We start from the raw sequence: 21,294 nt of genomic DNA on the forward strand, positions 1-21,294 counted from the left end.
TGGGCAATGTCACTGGCACAATTAACACGAGAGTGGGCCTACTGAATGTGACCAAAGGACCCTGCCTCATCTCACCACCCATCTCCATTCTCTTCATATCCAGGGACTCTGAGCAACTTTATTATCCCCATGCAGTCTCAACTCACCTAGCGTGTTCACAGTGACCACCTCACTGAAGGCGCTCGTACCCAGTTTGTTTTGAGCCAAAACACTGAACTGGTAGGCAGTCTCTGGTTCCAGGGTGTCCACCAGCAACCAACTAGGACCAGTTGGTACCGGAAGAGACAGCCAGTCATGGGGTCCGAACTGTGCTCTCTTCATCCTGGCAAGAGAGAAGACAAACAACTCAAGTGGAGGTGCTTTTGAGGGAAAATGTGAATGAATGAAAGAAAGAGGACAGAGAGAGAGAGAGAGAGAGAGAGAGCCAATCCCTTAAGCAATAATGGAACTACCCTGAATGAGGGGCTGGGTTTCACATACCAGCAATATGTGTGGACAAGGTGCCAAGATTCTGACACCTACAGAAGTGAGTTGCCTTGAAACTGGGTCAGAGGAAAGACAGAGACTAGGACTAAAGACATTTGCTGGGCCAAGAGGCTCTCTACTCAGTCCCATGGTACACCCAGTCAGAAACCCACTTATTTACAGTGACACTCCAGCCAGCCCTCCCTCATTACATCAGGCCCTTAACGAAAAGCCCTTACAGTCGGATGATGGCCACAAATAGCACCTTCTCTCCCTGCTCTCTGTGGGTATTCAGAGTCACATCCTGATTACTGGTCATGACAAAAGGACATTTTGTTACTTTTTATTCTTGTTGTCGCTGCCACAGCTATGGCAGAGAGAGGTGGAGTCTATTCTGGCTCACACTTCATCAACAAAATTAACTAAGTTCTCAACACAGAGCAATTTCCCCCCCACTCCCCTCGATGCAACCCCATTGAGACATGGAGCCAAATTGTGATACCAGTACATATGAGCAAACCAGGAACCACTCCAAAGAAACCAATAGTGACACTCCAGATTTATGCTGGGGCAAAGAAGAGCAGAATTTTACAGACAATTGGCCAGATTCTCGCTTAAACGAAGGCCCCTTTATGCCGCCGGAGCAATGTAAAAGGGTTTAAAAGCGAGAGTGAATTTTATTTACATTTCTGAGCAGTGTAAAGAGCCTTAGCACAAATTAGAATCAATCCTAATGGGTTTACGCAGGCGTTATGAGGACAGAAACGGTCCTCGATAATCTTCAGAACTGGTGATTAAGCACATGCCAGTTTGGGGCCTGGGGAATCAGTCAAGCTGGGATCTGATACCAGGATTACAGGGCTGGCAATGGTAGTTAGTGGGAACCCGTCACTCTCCCCTGCGAAAACGAAAACAAAACCCTACACCTTTTCACTTGGAAACGAGTAAAAATGTTTGAGACAAATAAGGAACACCTGGATGCAATTTTTAGAGGCATTTTTCAGACAGAACGGCACACTTTCGGCGCCATGTCACTTAATAAGAATAGCTGCACTTTAAGAACATAGAGGCCAAATTCTCTGAAGTAAATGGAGTTGCATCAGCGGAGGATTTGGGCACAGGTATCTATGTCCCATATTTCTTTCCCTTGATCTCCTTTTTTTAACCCTCTGATGGTGGCTACCCTGGCCTCCCGGAGGACAGAGATTGCAGTTGCAATCCTCACAGAGACTTCCTGTGACTCAAAACACATGGCTTTTCAAACTGTGAACACCTGACTGCCATACCCACATCATATAAGACCCAGGAATCCAGCCAGAAGAGCAAAGAAAAGGGGTGATTTTAATGTATCTAGGGAGATGGCAAGAACGACAAAGCTCATTCAGTCTGGGAAGATAGGGGCCTCTTGGTTCTCAGCCTGCACCTACCTCTTCCAACCACTACTGCTCCAGCTCCTCTTTCCCCACAGTAAACTGGTAGCAGGCATCCTAGCATGTCTCCACAAAGGAAAGCTTCTGCCAGTGGATGGTACAATCCAAAAAAATAAAATAAAATAAAAAAATAGGAACTTACTTGTACAGTAACTATTGTTCCTTGAGATGTACGGTGCATGTATACATTCCAGTGTGGGTGTATGTACAAGCAATGCATCTGAATCAGAGGCTTTTGCCAGCCGAAGCCATAGGTGGCACATGCACCCCGTTCACCCCTTGCACCAAGCCCAGGGCATAAAAGGCGTGTGGTTGCTGCCTCCCATTGTTTCTTCAAACCACCAGTAAGTTGAAAAATGAAGTAACGGAATATGGGGGGGAGGGGGGTTGTGGAGTATATGTGAGCAACACATCTTGAAGAGCAACAGTTACTGTACAAGTGTGTAACCATTTTTTCTCCTTCAAGTGATTGTGCACATATACATTTCACGGTAGGAGACTCACCAACAATTGCTACACAGGTGGAGGGACTTCAGACTACTTGAAGAGAAACCACAACATCGACTTGGCGAATCTGGCGCCATCCTGAGAGGCTTGAGTAATAGCTTAGTGCCTGGAGAAGGCACACATAGGGGACCATGTTCCAGCTTTACAAATGCCTGCTATAGGGGTGTAGCTCAAGAAGGCTGACAAAGTGGAATGAGCCCTATGGGAGTGGGCTGTTTCCTCAAATTTGAGGAGAGACTTGCCAGATCATAGAAAAGCTTGATACAGTGCGAAATCCAGCGTGAAATAGGCTGGGCTGTAACAGATTGCCCTGTCATCATCTCAGCATAGACTACCAATAGTCTGGGAGAGGATCTGAAAAAGTGTGTGGTCCAGGTAAAATGCCACAATACCCAAGAAATGGAGCTTCTCTTCAGTTTTGGAAGAATAAAGCTTTGGAAAGAACTTGGTTGTCTTGATAAATTTATTTGGCTTTCTTAAGTCCAGAATGGCCAAAGACCGCCTCTTTTTCTAGGCAATCAGGAGGTGACAGGAACAGAAACCTTTCCCTCTGTGATAAGGAACTTCCTCTATTGTTCCCAATGTTCATCAATGTACTTCTTGGTCTAAAAACAATCTCATGAGATTGGTCCCTGAACAAGAGCAGAGAGGATGAGGTGGGGAAGGGGAGGGTGGTAAATTGGGTAACACATCCCTACTTTACAATGCCGAGCACCCACTTGTTCCTCCCAAACAAGGGGTCTGAATGCATGAGATGAGTCACAATTCGTACGTTGTCCTAGACAGTGCATCAAAACGCCTATTTCAAAGTCACTGAAGTCTGGTGAGACATGCCTGTTCTAGGCATCACCCACCAACATAGTCTAAGTTTTAGACCTCCTAGAGGTTTCTGCTGATATTAGGGCCTGTACTTTGTTTGGGGCTTAACCGGCTTCCTCTTTTGTTACCAAGGTGTATACATGCAACAAACTAAGGCCACGTCTACACTACCTGCCAGATTGGTGGGTAGTAATCGATCTATCGGGGATCGATATATCGTGTCTCGTCTAGACGCAATAAATCGATCCCCGAATCAACACCCGTACTCCACCTCGGCAGGAGGAGTAAGCAGAGTCGACGGGGGAACCGCGGCGGTCGACTTGCCACCGTGAGGACGGCCAGGTAAGTCGAACTAAGATACTTCGACTTCAGCTACACGAATAGCGTAGCTGAAGTTGCGTATCTTAGATCAATCCCCCCCCCCCAAATGTAGACCAGCCCTAAGGCTCACACAAAAGAGTCTTACCATGCATGTTGCATCACCGGTCTGAGAGAACAGTTGAGCCCCTTCAAACGGTACAACTTCTATTGTATTTTGCATCTCTCTTGGAATCTTGGAATGCCAGAGGCCTGCTGTAGCCATCAAACTTAATGCAGTGTCTGACACACTGCTGCTTGGAGGGAAGTATGAGCAGCGACATGCCCTCCAAAAACGACGGCCAAGAACTGATCCCAATATTCCTCAGGCAGTTTGTCCATGGATTTGGAAAACTGCTGTCTAGTTAATAAAAGTATATTTGGACAACAATGCCAGACAATCTGAGACCCTTATCTGAAGGTTCACAATGGTCTATGCCTTTCTGCCACACATCCAGCTTTTTATAATCTTCGAGGTAGCCTTAGTGTGAGGCTGCCTGGAATGCTCATTAGCCACTGTGAGCACTAATGAGTCTACAATGGAATCAGTAAAGAAATAATCAAATTCTTGCTGAGGAACCTAGGCGTATCTGTCCGCCGATTTCACAATGGATGGGACAGAGACAGGTGTCTGCCAAAGGGCCTTCGTAGGTTCCAGTAAAGCTTCATTATTGGAAAGGGCAACCTTTTCGGGAGTGGGAGTTTGCAAAACGTCGAATAGCGCATGAGGATTGTCTTGCATAAGCTCCACTTGTGTTCCCAAAGACACGGCCACTCTCCTAACTATATCTTGAAAAACTTTAAAGTCCTCAGGAGAAGGTGATGCTGACTTTGGAGCAATGGCCTCATCTGGAGAAGAGGAAGAGATATAGGTAGGCCAAAGCTAAAAGCTCCTTCCCGGTCTCTTCTTCGTCTGTGGGTTCCATTAAAGAGAGGTTGTAGGCTTAGAGAAGCGTCAACCCTAGGCACTATAGGAACTGAAGAAGGTGACTTTCTTCTGGATTGAGTAACCAACAAGGTGTCTAGATATTTTAAGAGCAGGCCAAGGGGCCCAAAAAAGCCAGGGTGGACAATCCAATCTTAACAGCCCACAATGGAGAATTCCAAACTGGAGCAGCCTTATAATAAAGATCTTGCTCTAGAGTTTGGGAAATCTTTAGAACACTGATGGTCTGGACACCTGAATGATCATGACAGAGATACGGGTCCAGGCGACTGTCCATCATGTTCAAAGTCCAAAGTAGAGGAGATGTAACTCTCTTCAGTAAAAGGAGCAGCAGTCGCAAGAGGAAGTCCCGGCACCTGGTGTTATCCCAGAGGAACTGATGTTGATGATGAATTTGACAGTGCTGGTGGACGAGGTAGTCGGAATGCAAATAAACGAGTGAACATTGACAGTTCCCGCAGAGCTGATGCAGTACATACACCCATGAAGTGGACAGAATTGGCAGTACCATGGCAACTGTAGTCAATGGTGCCAGTAGTGCTGCTGAAGTAGAGGCCACTGAGATTGGGACTGGATGATGCAACAAAGGAGAGACCAGGAAAGGGACACATGAAAGGTCTTTTACTGCGAAGAATGCCTGTGGCAGCGAAGGTACCAATAGCAGAAGTAAGTGCTCGGCTGCTAAAGGTGGTGATGCCCAAAACAGCTGTCTCGCTGGTAGGGGTGAAGGCCCCAGTCTCAACAGCCCCTCTGGTGCCGGAGATAATGGCGTCACCTCTGATGGTAACTGAGTGTCAATGCTTCCAACCAGCCCTTGACTTGGCCCTGGAGGACTTTTCAGAACCTTTTTGTGAAGCGAAGAATGAGACTTAACATCTCAGAGACCGAGAAGGGTTTTGAGCACTTCGAGGAGGCCTCTGGAGACAAAGACGAATGATGTTTCTCACCGGTCTTGGGTTTAGAAACTGGGGCAGCTGGAATGGTACTCCTTATGGATGAACACTCCATTGCCTTGCGACTGGGGCTGGGCTCTGAATGGTGACATATCGCCTTCTCAAGAAGATGTACTTTGAGGCAGAAATCCCTGTTTTTTTATTCTCATTGGGAAGGAGGTACAAATAAGACATTTGTCCCCACATGCCCCTCACCTAAGCAGATTCAGCAACGCTTTTGTCTGTCATTAATAGGAATCACAGCCCTGAATGTGACAAATTGTTCAAAACCTGAGGATTTCCGCATATTAAACCCACTACACTCTGACTACACTAAAACTAACACTAAGCTACAACTATACACACACAATTTTTTTTCCTCTCTATAGCTGGCTAACTGAAGCTCAGAGAACGACAGGGAGCTCCAACTCTTGCCGGGGTGGTGAGAAGGAATTGAGGGAAGTGGTGCCCATGCCCCTTTTATGCCATCACTTAGCACATGGAGAATGGGATGCATGCGCCACCAATGGGTATTGCAAGTCTCGGTCTCAAGTGCATTGGGTGCATGCACACCTACAGTGGGTGCATGCACACCTACAGTGGAACATATACATACACAATTACACGAAGGAAAACATCACCTATCCGAACCATTTGCAGAGAGTTCTGGACCAGAATAGGGAGGGAAGGGAACCTTTCAGACAGGATAGCCTCAGGTCTTTTTATTAATCCCTTCCACAAACCCAGTGTGAACAGGGTGACCAAAAGGTTCCCAGATGTACTCATCAGGATTCAAGACCTTGTGAGATTACATTCCCAAGTCATGGCAATGTGAAGTCATGGCAAATAATGTCACTTAAATGCCTCAAAGTGGCATCGGACTTGCAATGGGATGGAAAACAGCAATAGCTATGAACTCTACACCCCTATTAGGAATATATACTGCAGTGATAACCCCCACAAGTTGCAGTTTATAATCATGTCAGAGTATTTAGAAGGGACTGCTGTAGAATATTTTATATATCTTTATTTATTTTAGAGAGAGAGAATTACAATGTACACAACACATGTAAAGCCACTAGCTATTCATCTGGGCAAGCCTACAAAGCAGGAGATAAGGGATGGGGAGAAGACAGGCCAGATAATGCCGCAACAGAGGGAAAAAGGAAGCATGAAGCTACGGAAGTGACCAAGTGGGGAACAAAGCCATATGCACAGAGGAATTCATCATACACCAGAACCAAAAAGTGCTGCAGAGAAGTGAGAGTGGATAGAAAGTCTTTCCTGTTTAACATAACTACCTTAAAAAAAACTACAGCTCCCAGAATCCTCTGTCACACCAGCAGTTGGTATGGGGGCAGGGAAGAAGCTGCTGTCAAAAATGTTTGCCTCATTCAGGTCTCCCTGCAGCATTTAACCCTGCTGCCTTTACGCATTCCCTCCTACGGGCTCCTTATTGATGCCTGGCCCAGGCCTCTAAGCTGTCAATCTCAGTAAGGCAGCTAAGTAACTGGAACGGCACGACACAGGAGGGGTGTTGGTTATAAATCCAGCACTGATCACCATCAAAGCATGGGGAAAGCTCTTCCCTAAAGATACTGCACAGACACAAGCAGCACGCTTGAGCTACCCAGCTGCTGTCCCCGTGGACTCTCTCCAAATGTCTCTGTGGAGCTGGACTAGCATTCACAGCACTCACTGACAACTAGAGAAGAAGGGGGAAGAGCTGAAATGGAGTCTGGGCTACAAATGGACTTGTTGGTCCCCACCAGTGTGTGATCCCCCTACTAGAGATATATTCGGAAGGTGCTGATATATTTACAAGCGCTTTAAGGTCCTTGGACGAAATGCACTCTGGGAAGGAAAAAGTTAATAATAAACGGTGCTTTTTTAAAAAATGCCATTCTCCTGTCTCAGACCCACCTGGACAGCTAATAAAGGCAGAAGTAAATGACGCTTAGATCTTTTTTATAACGAGCAGCAGCCTCAGAGTCATGGCCAATTTTCCTCATAGCCTACAAAGCCCAAGGCCAGGTCTCACGCCCATGGAAGGTGCTGTTCAAACCCACATAATACTATCCTAAAGCAGCACAACAGACCACAAAGTCTCACTGAAACCTAGTTCAGAAAACGGCGTGCTTGGCAGGATGGAAGTAACTTTTCTGCTCCCTGGAGCTTTAGTCTGGTTTGTTCGTTGGAAGAGAAATTGCCATTTTTGACAGAGTGCGTGAAATTTATAATCAAAGCGTCCCAGCACAGCCAAAAGGGTGGGATATGGAATAACACTGTCAACACGGGGAGCTCAGCACAACAGGAGAAAACGTTGAGTTAGAAGGATGGCAGCAGCTGCCAATAAGGACAAAGGCAAGACAGAGCAGACTCCGAAGGGCTTGACCTGCAGGAAGTCTCTCTTTGAGGAGGGTCATATAAATACAACAGGGAGAAGAATGCATAACCTTTGCCCGGATTTCCAGTCTGTGAAGGAGAGGAGGGCTGGCATTGATAAGTGGACACTAATAACAAGCAGGAGCTCTGCAGCAGACAAGCCTGCTTTGGCTTTCTCTCGCCAATCCATCTGGCACCATATCCCACAGGGTCTCCCTGGCGGACACGTCCCATGAGCAGCTAATACTCAGAGGGATGACTTTCTACAAGGAAAGTAGGCTCCTCCTCCTCTACCCAGCAGTGGTTCCCACACCACACCGGACCTATGGTCCAACACCACTGTACTGTCCTTACACAAGGTTTGGGCTAATATTCCCCCATTTACACTGTGACGGTGTACCCCATAAGGCTTTATGGGGGGGGAGCTTATAAATGTATGTATGATATAACTGGAATATGTTTTGTGCTGCCTGTGCCATGTAACATATCTCCGTAAAGGTTATGGTCTACTATATCTATTCATCCTAGTTGTACATGTATCTCCTCATTTTCTACTTGAGGTTAAGAATATGGGCTGTATGCTGGCTTGGTTTCTAAGTAAGCTTTGTGAGGCATTTAGTCAGCTTCTTTAGGAAGGAATTCGCCAGGTTAAGTACCTGATCAGGAAACACTTGGAGAACATTGCATCTTGGAATGCTCCAATCCACATAAGAAGTCTTCCTGGAGACATGCAAGATACCATGTGGGCAACGGCTTCGGCCTGTAAAGGCTGAGTCATGCAGGGACATGTGACTTCCCCAGGTGACTCCAGAACTCCATCTTGGAGCTGGACTTTGCATAGGAGGGAGGAGGAGGGTCTCCACCCACAAGAGAGAGTCTATTTAAACCTGTGGGAGACCCCTCCATTTTGTCTTCAGCTGGCTAAAGAAGGAGCCTCTCCACCCACCCACCCAGGATACTTGAAGGAAACTGAAACAAAGGACAGTAACTACAGGGGTTGTGAGTGATTGCTGGACCCAGACTAAAAGGAGATCAGCCTGTAAAAGGGAGCATTCTGGAACTGGTGAGGAACTTATCTGTCTCTAGTTTGATTAGACATAGATTTGCGCATTTTATTTTGTTTTGCTTGGTGACTTACTTTGTTCTGTCTGTTACTACTTGGAACCACTTAAATCCTATTTTCTGTATTTAATAAAATCACTTTTTATTTAGTAATTTACTCAGGGTATGTATTAATATCTGGGGAAGCAAACAACTGTGCATCTCTCTCTATCAGTGTTATAGAGGGCGAACAATTTATGAGTTTGCCCTGCATAAGCTTTATGCAGGGTAAAATGGATTTATTTGGGTTTAGACCCCATTGGAAGTTGGGCATCTGAGTGCTAAAAACAAGCACACTTCCGTGAGCTGGTTTCAGGTAAACTTGCAGCTTTGGGACAAGTGATTCAGACCCTGGTCTGTGTTGGAGCCAGATGGGAGTGTCTGGCTCAGCAAGACAGGATGCTGGAGTCCTGGGCTGGCAGGGAAAACAGGAACAGGGGTAGTCTTGGTACGTCAGGTGGCAGCTTCCAAGGGGGTTTCTGTGATCCAACCCGTCACATACACTTCCCCCCCCGCCCCTTTTTTTTTTTTTTTTTTTTTTTAAACTTTAGTCTCATTTTGTTTGGGATCTCAAAGCAAATGGGGGATCCTAGCTTCTCAGGAAGTAGACAAAGAATCAGTAAGAGACGCTGGCAGCGAACAGCAGCAGCCGACATCCTCCTCCAAGGTGAGACGTGTTTCAAAAGGAAGGAGGTTTAATCATTCCTTCTCAAGGACATTTTAATCAGAGGCAGTTGTGTGAATTCTGCACTCTAAGCTCATTCTCTTGCTTGTTCAGATCTCTCTCTCTCATTTTCTCCCTCTTTCTATCTGCTTTCTTTTGTCTCTCCATGCTACTGCCCAGCCCCCACTTTCCGAGCTCTGGTACGTTGCTCTGTCTCAAGCAGAGCAGAATTTATCATGGGAAGCATGTATCCAATCTCCACGCTATCAGAAGACTCCATCTGGCCACATTAAGAAAAGAAAGAACGAATGAACGAAGTGGGGGGGAAGGGAGGGGGAAGAAGAAAACCATGGCTGAAACACAGAAGGTCGTCGTCACCTTTACGTTTCAGATTTCAGTTGACAGAGATCCTGAGAAGGAACAGAAGGCGAATAAGCTCAGCATCCAAATGAGACACTGGCCTGTGCTGCGGCCCACCACGGTTCCCATGACAAGGGTAGACTGCAAGAGCATCTCCACAGTCCACTACCCGTGGGGAAAAGGAAGGCTGGCTTAAAGAGCAGCACTACTGGGGGGGGGGAGGGAGGGGGGAGGCTACTTCATTCACAAGTGTGAATCTCTGACACTTATGCGCGAGTCACACCACCACTGGCAGCCAGGTGCACGAATCCTGGTGCTATCATGCAGGTCCTTCCATGCCAGGAAGCTGTAGATTGAATGCCGGCACTAATCCCTGTGCTGTGGGCCTCCTTGTGCTGGGATGCTGGATGTGTGAATCTTACCACTACTGCGTAACGTGTGGATCCAAAAACACTCAAAAGCTATCAGAATTTGGTGTTTACTCTGGACAGGTGTTAAACAGCTTTTTAAATCTAGCAACCGTGAACTGTTATGGCCAATTATTATTATAAAACAGAACACTACTGACAATTCAGGTAGAAAAATCAGAGTCCCTTTTGTTGCATCATTTGTTTCCATTAAGCAACTGTCTTCTTCCTTAGAGGTCTTTGATTCTTCACAGAGCCAGTGGGAGCAGGAAATGGCCTTCGCCCTTAGTGCATCTCAACAGGTAGAAGTGCTTTTCATCTCAGAATGTAGGGTCCAATCCTGCTCCATTGAGGCCATCTGGAATTCCATCTTTGACTTCAATGGGAGCAGGATCGTATGTTGTGGATGTGCCAGTGGGAGTAGGACACAGACGGCTTTCTTACAGCTGTGGTGGCTCAGCAGGGCTAAGAGGACTAAAAATGGAACAAAAACTCACTTGCCTCGCTGAAGTCTGCAAATAGGAGACGTATTCTGTGTAAGTCCTGAGTGGTGGTATTAGAAAGCTGGGAATGGGAAACAGGGGGTGGAGCACTGGTGATTACCTATTCTATTCATTCCCTCTGGGTCACCTGGCATTGGTCACTGTCAGAAAACAGGACACTGGGCTAGATGGACCTTCAGTCTGACCCCGTATGGCCATTCTTTTGTTCTAGGACTCTGAATACCCACAGGTAATTGTGGAGTAAAGAAGTGGCCTTTTGACGTAGTCACTTTCTTGAGAGTATACTTTAAAGTCTCTATATTTTCTGTCAGTGATGTGGCTGTTAAGCATTCAAAACAGGATTTTCAGTTCATCTTTAACTAGGTGCAGGTGGGAATAACATGAAAAATGCAGGTGGGAATTAATATAAAAATGTATTTCCCCTCTAACATAAGCAGAGTATGTTTTCAGGGCTGACAGAAGGACCAAAGAATGGCGGACCTAGAGCCTTCTACAAAGAAACACATGCAAGGGCAAGGGGGTTGACAACTGTACGTGTTGAGACTTGTATATCAGTCTCTCAGATCCATTGGCAGCGATGATAGGAAGAGGGGGGAGAGAGAGAGAGAGAGAGAGAGAGAGAGTGTCCACCAGGACGAACCCTCAACTAAGCAGCAGCAGAGCATTCAGCAAAAAATTATCAAACCCGCCCCCTCCCCCCCGACCCCACTCCTCCCAGCTGCCCACATTTCAACTGTTCTGGGTCACCAGGGCTCCACACAGCAAAAAATGTCAGAGGATGTAAGCGGGTGTAGCCCCATTCAAGTCAATGGAGCTATGAGGATTTACACTGGCTCGGAATCTGACCTCATGCTTTTCACAGCCGCCCTGGCCACGGGAAGCTCCCATCACCTCCTCACCCACCCCTGCTTAGAAATGGCAATGCCTACACCTGGCTCCAAGTTCTGGCTGAGGAGAAAGGAAACGAAGCAGAGAGCAAAGCATGCTGGGATGACTCACAGAGGGCCGTACCAAACTGAGAATGTCTGCTCGTATCCACCGTCATAGCCAGGCTCCCAGGAGACGTTGGCAGAGGTCATGGAGACCATCACATGCACACTACCCGGGGCATGAGGGCTTGTGCCTGAAGGTAGAGAGAAACTCAGTGTAAGAGGCAAAACAGAAAAATACATACACATACGTGGGGCCAGTCACCAGCGCACCCAGAAGAATGGTAGCCCTTGGATTGTGGAATTTATGGTTGTTTAAAGACACAACAGGAGCCTAGAGAAATAGGAGCTTATTCTTAAGAGTGGAAGTACATTTTCCCCTGCCTCTGTGCGCTCAGAGGGCTTTTAAAACTTTACTTTCAGGAGGCAAGATGTGTCCCATTGGAGAATGCATCCAGATAGGTCAGTGGTGCCGACCACTTCGGTCTGTACTAGTGGGGATAATGCAAAGAAGGGGCCCATTCCAAGCACCAGCTTCTCCCAGCAGGGAGCATTATTGGGAAACATGCAGGTGTGCTGGACACACAGAGCTAATGCACACCTAGCCTTCTCAGCAGGCAAGTCCATTAATTAGAGTAACCACAGAGGAACATACTTTAGTATCTAGGAGCTTACAGGATTAAGAAACCCTCAAGATTTAACCAAATTGTCTTCTAACTGTGCCACAGCAGGGGAGGACACACTTGGCCAGCGAGGAGGGGAGCCCTTCGATCTACCTCAGGACGTGGCCGTAATAAAGAGGACAGAGATTTAAAGACAGCACCACTGGAGCGTGAAATTAAAGGAAAATGTTGCTCTTCTTTTCATGGGAAGCGTCCCTGAGTAATGCTTTTCAGACACACAGCTTGGAGCAATCAGACAGGAAACATGAACCTCTCTCCTGACACAGAGAAGCACACCCCTGCCTCCAAATTATCCAACAGCCAATCCATTCACAAGCTGAAAGCCTAGGTAATCGACTCCAGGAGCAAACAAAGGGTACGTCTACACTACATATTAAGGTGTGACTGTAGCCCACCAGGGACCCTGGGTATGTGCTTGGGTTACTAACCTGCACTCAAGTCCATGCTGCTGCACCTTCAATGATGTTACCTGCGGTAGCTAGATTAAAGCTAGCAGCGATATGCCTACCCACGCTACAATTACACCTTAAATTGCAGTGTCGATGCACCCAACGCCATCAGGGAGCCAGCCGCTGGAGATGCAGGGCTCAGATCAATTCAGAACACAAAGGAGGGTAGGGAAGGCTAGGAGAGGAATCCAAAGATGTTTTCCCCACCCTCCCTCCCCACACACACACAGTCACAGCCAGTGTCCTATATGGAGGGCACCTGAAGGGACTAGTGCTGTCCTTCCCTCTCTAATCTCATCCCTCCCACTCAGCACCTTTTCCCAACCCTCAGCTGCTCCTCTGTTTCCCCATCCATCCCCAACCTCCTTTATTCCAGCTCAGTCCTTTCCTCCATGATCCCTTTGCCTGCTTATCCCCTTGCATGGCCTTTGCTGTCCCACCTTCTCGACCACACCTGCTCCTTCTCTTCTATTTCCCCAACCTCCACTCTTCCCTATTCCCCTTCAGTTATCCCCTCTCGCCATGCCCTCCCAAGCCCCCTCTCTCTGGCCCACCAGCCCTTGGCCTTCTCCTACCTATGACTGTAAGGTGAGTGCTGGCAGTAATGCTTGTGACCACATTGGTAGCGATGCACTCCCACTCCCCATGGTCGTCCTTGCTGAGGGATCGGAACTGCAGGCTGCCACCTGGAAGGGTGTTGTGCTTGCTTCTACTGGGCTTCCCTACCTTGAGCAAAGAACAGAGAGAGCAGAGGGGAAGAAAAAAAACAACAACTCAGAAGCACAGTGCAAGGCAGCAGCATGAGGTAACACACTGTTAGCTAGGCTCTATGGTGAGACCCACAGAATACCAGCTGGGGGTCAAGAGGCTCCAGCACTGGGGCTGGCTACCAAGATCGGCAGATGGCAGCACGTTTACGGATTTTCAGTTAAACATGCCAATTAAAATGGCAGAATAATGAGATATAACGCATGCAGAACAGAGCCGTGTTTACACAACTTGGCTACACAAGCATAAACACACAGACATACGGACACCACGGACCTCAGAGGAGATTCAACCTGGGACGTTGAGCATCCAAAGCACAAGTCTCTCTAGCACTTGAGATAAAAGAGAACTCCTTTAGCTGCAAGTAGCAGGCTATTGTAGTCTCTGGTGCCAGCCACTAGAAGGAGATATGATCACACGCACGAAGCCAGAGTTTTATGTCAGTTAGGGTGAATGATATGGATGTTTGATTGCTCCAGTTGACACTTTCAGAACCTAAAATGAGTAACCACTTAGTGCCCACTGGAGCCTGCAAATGCACCATTAAGAACAAACCTGCCCAGTTTTAAAAATGTGATCTCCACCTTTTACCTGGTTCTACGTTTCCAGACTAGAGGTCAAATTTGTCTCAGCTGCAATGGTACAACTGAGTAGAGAATATACAAATGCTTTAAATAATTCTAAGAGTAAATCAGAGTAAGTAAATTGTATCCACCCCATAGTGTTCTTCAGTAAAGGTTCAAAAAGGACATTTCACAAACAGGGCTACCAAAGCTGGAACCATTTCGGAAGAAAAGCCTAGGTGTTTTGTTTTAAATGAAAAAAAAAGGTGGACACTCTCTTTTGATGGCTGAGACGCTGGGTTACATAACCAGTGACATTCACACCCATAAACTGAAGTTGTACAAATCCTAAATCGCTTCGAAGTCCTCATTCTCCATAATGTGTGCATAGCTTTTCTGTGGATTTCTTGTGCATAGCTTTGTTGGGATTTACTGGCCTGCTTTGCAATATTCTCTTTCAACACCTGGAACACCTGTAAAGGGCTAGATTTTTTTTTTTTTTTTTTTGGGTGGGAGCAGGGTGATCAACCGCCCCAAGTGGCTACCAATGCTGAATCCAAGGCCTTCAGTGGCTTCGCCACAGAAGCCAGGTTTGAGGTGGCAGGAGTTTTCATGAACCTGTAGTGTGTGTGAGGGCCTTTGGTTTTATGTTTTCTGCTGGAACTTGGATAAGTCCAGACTAGTCCTGACTGAAAACACCGGAGGATGACATACCCAGGGATAATCAAGGCAGAAGAAACAGAAAAAAACATGGGGCTGAAGGGGAGGTGTTGAAAAGCAGGAAAAATAAAGAAGAGGATTAAAAGAAATGAAGGAGAATGGAAATAAGATGGACCGAAAGATGCACACGTTGTAGAGCAGTGAGCAAATCACTTCAATTTCTCATTTTCTTACCCATGTCCATTGAGGTTTGCACTTGGGCTACTTTATTATCTTCTGCCTCGAACCCAGAAAAATCAAAGGCAATGCCAGCTGTGCATGGTCTTCCACCGTGAGCCGGCGTACCCTTGCACTGACTGCCCCAACATGACTACTTGATTGTCCTGGTGGGAGCCCTTCCATCTCCCAAGCTAGATGTGGCGTAGTGCTTGGGAAATCCCAGCCCTGTATGCAGGGTTGGAGAGCTCCACAAAACAGCAGCAAATAGAGACGAAAGAGCAGTAAAAGGATGAAAGGCCTGGGGAGAAGGTCCTGCAGTAGGGACAAAGGCCTAAGAAGGTCCCACTGGTTTGACTGTTTTTCTATAAGGAGAATGGAGACTTGAGGGAAGGGGCACGCTGGGTAGCATGGAGGGGGCCCTGAGAAGCCCACAACGAGTGACTATATTGGCCGCTGAGGAATGACTATTGGTGCTACTGGTAAACAAGAAGTTTGTGTATTTGGACAGAAGAACCAATCCAAAGGATGGAATTCTCCATCCCTAGCTGCCAGACTGTACAGAAGAAGGGGGAAAAGGCTGCCCTTCAGGCCAAAATCCACCGGGCTATCATAGCCATGGTCATAGAGCCATCCCATGACTTGCCAGTTCAAGAGCCCTGAATTAAAGCAGGATATGGAGACATCATTATTATGCCAACACAGGCCACATCACAGGGGCACTTGGGGACACAGTTGAGACAAAACTAAGAGTTGGAATGGAAAGCAATATTTATGTGCCCTCCGGAGGTGTTAAAGTAACAGGCTGATTCTTCACAAAGAAGAACACACGTGCGGGGAAATGCCCCAGGCTGCAGAATATACATTCTATGAGGAAACCAAAGCAGCTGCAGGATTGCACTAAAAAAAGCCTGATGGCTTCCACCGAGTGAGGGACACTTTCAAAAGTGCAGCCACGTCCAGTCACAGGGAACCCCTGCCCTACCATTGCCAATGCTCCATCTGCTGATGCAGCCAATGCAGCACCGTCCCAATCTAGCACCCCAGGAGGGTTATTCCATCCTGCAGGATGGCGACCCCAGCAGAAAGGATGGGGAAGCTTCGGTGAGTGTTCCTGAAGTGGATACCAGTGTGGAGCAGCCAGAGGAAGGGCCGGGGGGCTTGCTAGCTTTGCAGATGCTGCTGTGAAGGTTTCATGGTATTAAACACTGTTGTCAGGAGCTGGGTTTCCCCCACCCACCTGCGGGACAGGACGGCAGTGGTGCAGCCCAAAGCGAAGCAGCTGTACCTGCAGTTTGTTCTTACCGGGACAGAGAGTGTGGCTTCTCTGTCTGCAATATTCATCAAAAGCCAAAGGCACTGCAGATTTGTCTGGCAGGCCGGGTACCTTTCTCCAGGCGATGACAGGAAAGGGGTCTCCTGCAGCAGCACAAGGGATCAACAGCTCCCTCCCTGCCTCTTGTCTGTACTCCCAGCCTGGTAGCACCGTGAAATAGGGTGGGTCCTGCAGCGGAGGGAAAACTCAAGTAACCATCACCAAACACAATTGGCATGCGTACACACACAATCGCTCCTTGAAGATCTACTCACAAATTAAGTTAAAAACTAGTGGGTTTTCATCAGGGCAGAGTGATTTAAAAATCACCTGTTTTTTGGGTTTTTTTTAATTCATTGATTTAAAATTAGGTTGGGGCTTTGTAAAACGAATTGCTTTAGCAACTTAAGCTTACAGCAAGTTATAAATGCTGGGAAAATTTCTAGAGGACCACTCAGCTGGGTATCATCTCTGAACTGAACATAACAAAATGTGGGGGGGGGGGTGGGGAGAGCCAAAAATATTGGAAATTAAGGCCCTGAATTTACGAACACTTAAGCAGCTATGTAACTAACTTTTTTCTTTATGTTGAAAGCTTTAACAGGTTTACAAATCATTGCCAAGTAAACTTCAAAATAAAACGTTAACCAACACAACACTGAGCTTGTCTTTTTGTTTAAAAAAAGATTATGCAGGAACTTTACTCCCAAGAACAGTCTCGTGGACGTCATTGGGAGTACGAATGTGCTTCAAGTTAAGCATGTGCATAAGTGTTTGCAGCATTGAGGGCTAAAATTTTATATTTTTTATAAAATCTTTTAGTGGCAAAAATCTTTGCTTTGATGGTAACTTATTTTGACTCAAGGTCTTCACAAAGTTCTTGTGATTTAAACAAAAAACAAAAAACCCACAAACCAAAATTTCCAAAAATAGGAGCCTATGCCCATATTTATGCACCTAATGTGGGATTTTCAAAAGCATCCCAGTAACTTAGGAGCACAAGTCCCATTGACTTTAAACTATAAACCCTGATGGAGACTTATAACCCATTTCAAACACTGCAGCTTTCTTAACTTGCAAAACTTCAATATATATGAAGGTATTGTTGGTCACAAATCTAGCACAGGCTATTTGCTGATCAATTTTGTGTTTGAGCTCGTGCACAGTGCAACCATTACTGAGGGCACACACTTATTTTTTACAGCATACATGAGCACTTGAAGTATGAAACTTCGTAGAAAAAAAGTGTAAAAATCTGAAACTACTAACTATTCGAAAGCTAGCTAAAGAAACAAGTACAAACCATCCATTGCAGCAATTAAAGACTGTACAATGGAAAGAACTAGCGACGTGTAATTTTTTTAAAATCATTTCAATATAAAAACTTCATTCTTAAAAAAAAAGATTTTTATCCATCCTGATTTTTATAAAACACATGCATGTGCATCGATCCCCAACACCACCCCAGAGAACTCTTCTTTGGCATGATAATTCCATCATTTAAGAAACTACTGAAAGTTTTCTGATTGCAAGGAATCGAACAGGTATGTTACCTTCAGTACCAGTCGGGCAGGGGGGGACTGGCCCATCGTACCCAGGGCGTTATAAGGCACACAGGTATAAGTGCCGAGAGCTTCCTCTGTTACCTCCTCTATTCGGATTGACCCATCTTCCAGCAGGTTCCAGCCAGAATACTGCAAGGCCAAGAGAGAGATGGGAGTTACCCCGAGGCCAATAGAAGTTATTGCTATCCATGATCCCAAAACATCCCCTCAATGTTGCCTGCAATGCTTCTGCAAGCTGTCCAAATCTTATTACAAATAAACTTAAGAATGGATTAACGAGTCCCTATCATTTCTGGACTGGAGATCCTGTGTGTTGTCTGAGACCCTTTAGTCCTTTTTCTGCTCCCACCTTGCAACACCTTCAACTACAGCACAGCTGCTAACGATAGCTTCGTATCATAAATGGGATCCCCTTTGTGGATCAGACAAATGGGAATTTCATGGTCAGGCATTAGAACCTCTGCTCCCTGGTTGCAGAGTTTCTACCACTCCAGGACTTTTCTTTTTCAGCTCCTTGAATTTCTCTCTAGATTATGAAAAACCCACTAAGATGCCAACCTGATGATTAGAATAGTTTCTTCTGGCCCATTTGGACTTGATTAGCATAATGGTCTCCCTTCTGGGCTTAAAAAAACAAAAAACAAAACACACATTTCTCCTCGAGTCTGCCACAAAGCCAGGCTACTCGAAGAGCATAGAAACCACCTTTAGGAGCCAATATACAGCAATGGAACATCCAGATGGTGCAAATGTTCTTCAAAGCATTCCAGAGCTCCTTAACCTCTATAGTTTCCTACCTCCAGGGAGCAGGGGCAAAAATGGTCTCATTAAGAGGTTTAATTTTATTTGCAAAGTGACATCCTCTCTTCAGAGATGGAAAATACCTGAAGTGTATCAGGCCCACCAAGGCCATCATCCCAGGCACTAATGAAGGATTGCTGTCTAATTCGCTGGTGAATAGATTTTATTCAATCTAGTTTCTATTGTTCCAAGCAATGGAGGTGCCAGCACTTCTTTCGGGCAAACACTCCAAAACTGAACCAATCTTGATCTCGGGAAGTTACTTCCTCCTGATGTTCAGCTCGAGTTTTCTTTCGTTCAATTTCATGCCATTACTCACAGTCCAGCAATAACTTCTATTGGCCTCAGGGTAACTCCCATCTCTCTTGGCCTTGCATCTGAAGAAGTGAGGTTCTTACCCACGAAAGCTTATGCTCCCAATACTTCTGTTAGTCTTAAAGGTGCCACAGGACCCTCGGTTGCTTTTTACAGATTCAGACTAACACGGCTACCCCTCTGATACTTTACTCCCAGTCCTTGCTCCTGGACCGCCCTAAACAACATTTCTGCCATTTAAAGATTTGTACCGAGTCACGAAACCCACTCAAAACACCATTTGAACAAATTCTTTTAATCCTTCCTGAGAGAAGTCATGTTGCTGCTGCTGCTTCTCTGAAATTCTTCCAACGCTCCACATCATTCTGATTCAGCTCCTCAGCAGTGGGGAAGAGACACAGAGTTTGAACTTAACATGACAGCTGCTGAAACCAATTTCGTCAACAGTGCTGCAGCCAAAAGCAGATGTGTTTTTTACTAAGCTAACATTTCTCCGGACCATCACCAGGCTTATGCCAGGTGCTTGGTGTCAAGTGGCACTGAAATGGTGAATCCCATCATTTTGCTTCTGCCTATTTGCTGCATACAGGCTATGGCTGAGATTTTGATACGTTACCTTAAATATAATGGAAGGTGTGTGTCTAAATCCCCTAAACTGTTTTGAAAAAAAATCTCCTAAGGTAACATATCCAATGTTTGTAAAGCACTTAAGATGCTATCTGTAACAACGGGTTTAAAAGGAAAACAGCGTGGCAATGTCACTACCTCCAGGAATTTACAATCTAAAGAGACACTTAGAATCACACCCAGAACCAGGGTTACTTTCCTTGTGATTTCATAAACAAAACAAAAAAGTCTCCTCTGAACGCAGTGGGGTTTAAATACTGCTTTAAAAATATGTTTGTAATCATTTTGCGGCTACCAGCTGTGATGGCTAGTTATAATGGATCTATCTGAATGGTATAAATCTATTGCTTTAGGGAAAGTCGTTGGCACAGGGCCCTGGTAATGGGGTATGGAATACTTTGCCGTGGGCACTAATTTAAATACACTACCCAGATCAGTAGTGTTCAGAAGTCATTACTATCAGCAGATGAATTGGTGGGGGTCCCAGTCCATTCTCTTTTGTATCCCCATTAGAGAGAAAAAAAAAAAGTCATCAGCACAACTGGGCCTTTGTTATTCTCCTCAGAGAGGTCAAGGACTCAATGTGCAAGAGACACTGAACTCCTCTCTGAGTCCTAGCAGTGGACCCAACAACAGGGCAGGGTTGAGACAGGCATTGGCATGGTCAGTTCCTGTGCTGCAGACAACGGATGCTTGTCTCCAGGGCTACTGATCCAGCACCTGCCACCACTCCTTTTTTCTGGTATTAAAATGAGTGCAGTGCCCAGGTTAAAGGGGCCAAGGACGGTGAAAGAACATAGAATCATAGAACCGAAAGGGACCTTGAGAAGTCATCTAGCCCAGTCCCCTGCATTCAAGGCAGGACTAAGTATTATCTAGACCAGGGGTCCCCAACGCGGTGCCCACGGGCACCATGGCGCCCGCCAGGGCATCTAAATGCACCCGCGTACTGGCTGGCGGATGAGCACCCGCCAACAAGCAGCATAATCCAGAGGAAAATCGGCGGTGACACCTACTGACGTTGCCGCTTGTCGGCGGCATTTCAGTGGATGCTTGTCCGCCGCCACGGTCCTCCGTGACTCGTCGTCTGGCGCCCGCCAGATGAAAAAGGTTGGGGACCACTGATCTAGACCATAGCTAGCTCCCTCAGCCAAACAAACTAAAAGGAGATCTTTCCCCGAAGAATAATTGGGGCAAGAGTTTATATTCACAACTGGAATTTCTGAATTTCCTCCAACTGACAGCAGCCATCTTATGGAAATCACATCATCGGAGATGCCCATGCCATACAAGGCTGATACCGGAGATGACAGGCCATGTTCTAGATCCGCTGCGATCCCTGGTTTGAACAGTCAGAATAAAAAAAAACTTTAAACCTTTAATATTTAACCAAAACTGTAAATATTGAATGTTTAGTTTAAATATTAAAAGCCTGAAGTCCTTGCTCGGATTGTTATACCAGGATTATAGCAGGATGGAGACTCTTTAAAACGGCTTTTAACATCAGCCTCCCATAAAATGCCGAGT

At 46.2% G+C, this 21,294-nt stretch overlaps 1 protein-coding gene across 2 annotated transcripts in view; it reads right to left on the reverse strand.

The window, feature by feature from the left end:
* Positions 1-21,294, reverse strand: part of IGSF9B (immunoglobulin superfamily member 9B) — a 98,257-nt gene that overhangs the window by 21,219 nt on the left and 55,744 nt on the right. Inside the window, exons 9-13 of one of the 2 annotated variants that reach the window (XM_054049514.1) lie at positions 18,013-18,153; positions 16,532-16,648; positions 13,513-13,663; positions 11,876-11,999; positions 147-322 (exon numbers count right to left, since the gene is read on the reverse strand). In XM_054049514.1, the coding sequence (XP_053905489.1) occupies positions 147-322; positions 11,876-11,999; positions 13,513-13,663; positions 16,532-16,648; positions 18,013-18,153 (709 nt within the window). The remainder of the gene's footprint in view (positions 1-146; positions 323-11,875; positions 12,000-13,512; positions 13,664-16,531; positions 16,649-18,012; positions 18,154-21,294) is intronic. The other variant, XM_054049515.1, reaches the window with a different exon arrangement.

This window comes from Malaclemys terrapin, chromosome 15, assembly GCF_027887155.1.
Source record: "Malaclemys terrapin pileata isolate rMalTer1 chromosome 15, rMalTer1.hap1, whole genome shotgun sequence".
Classification (NCBI taxonomy): Eukaryota; Metazoa; Chordata; order Testudines; family Emydidae; genus Malaclemys; species Malaclemys terrapin.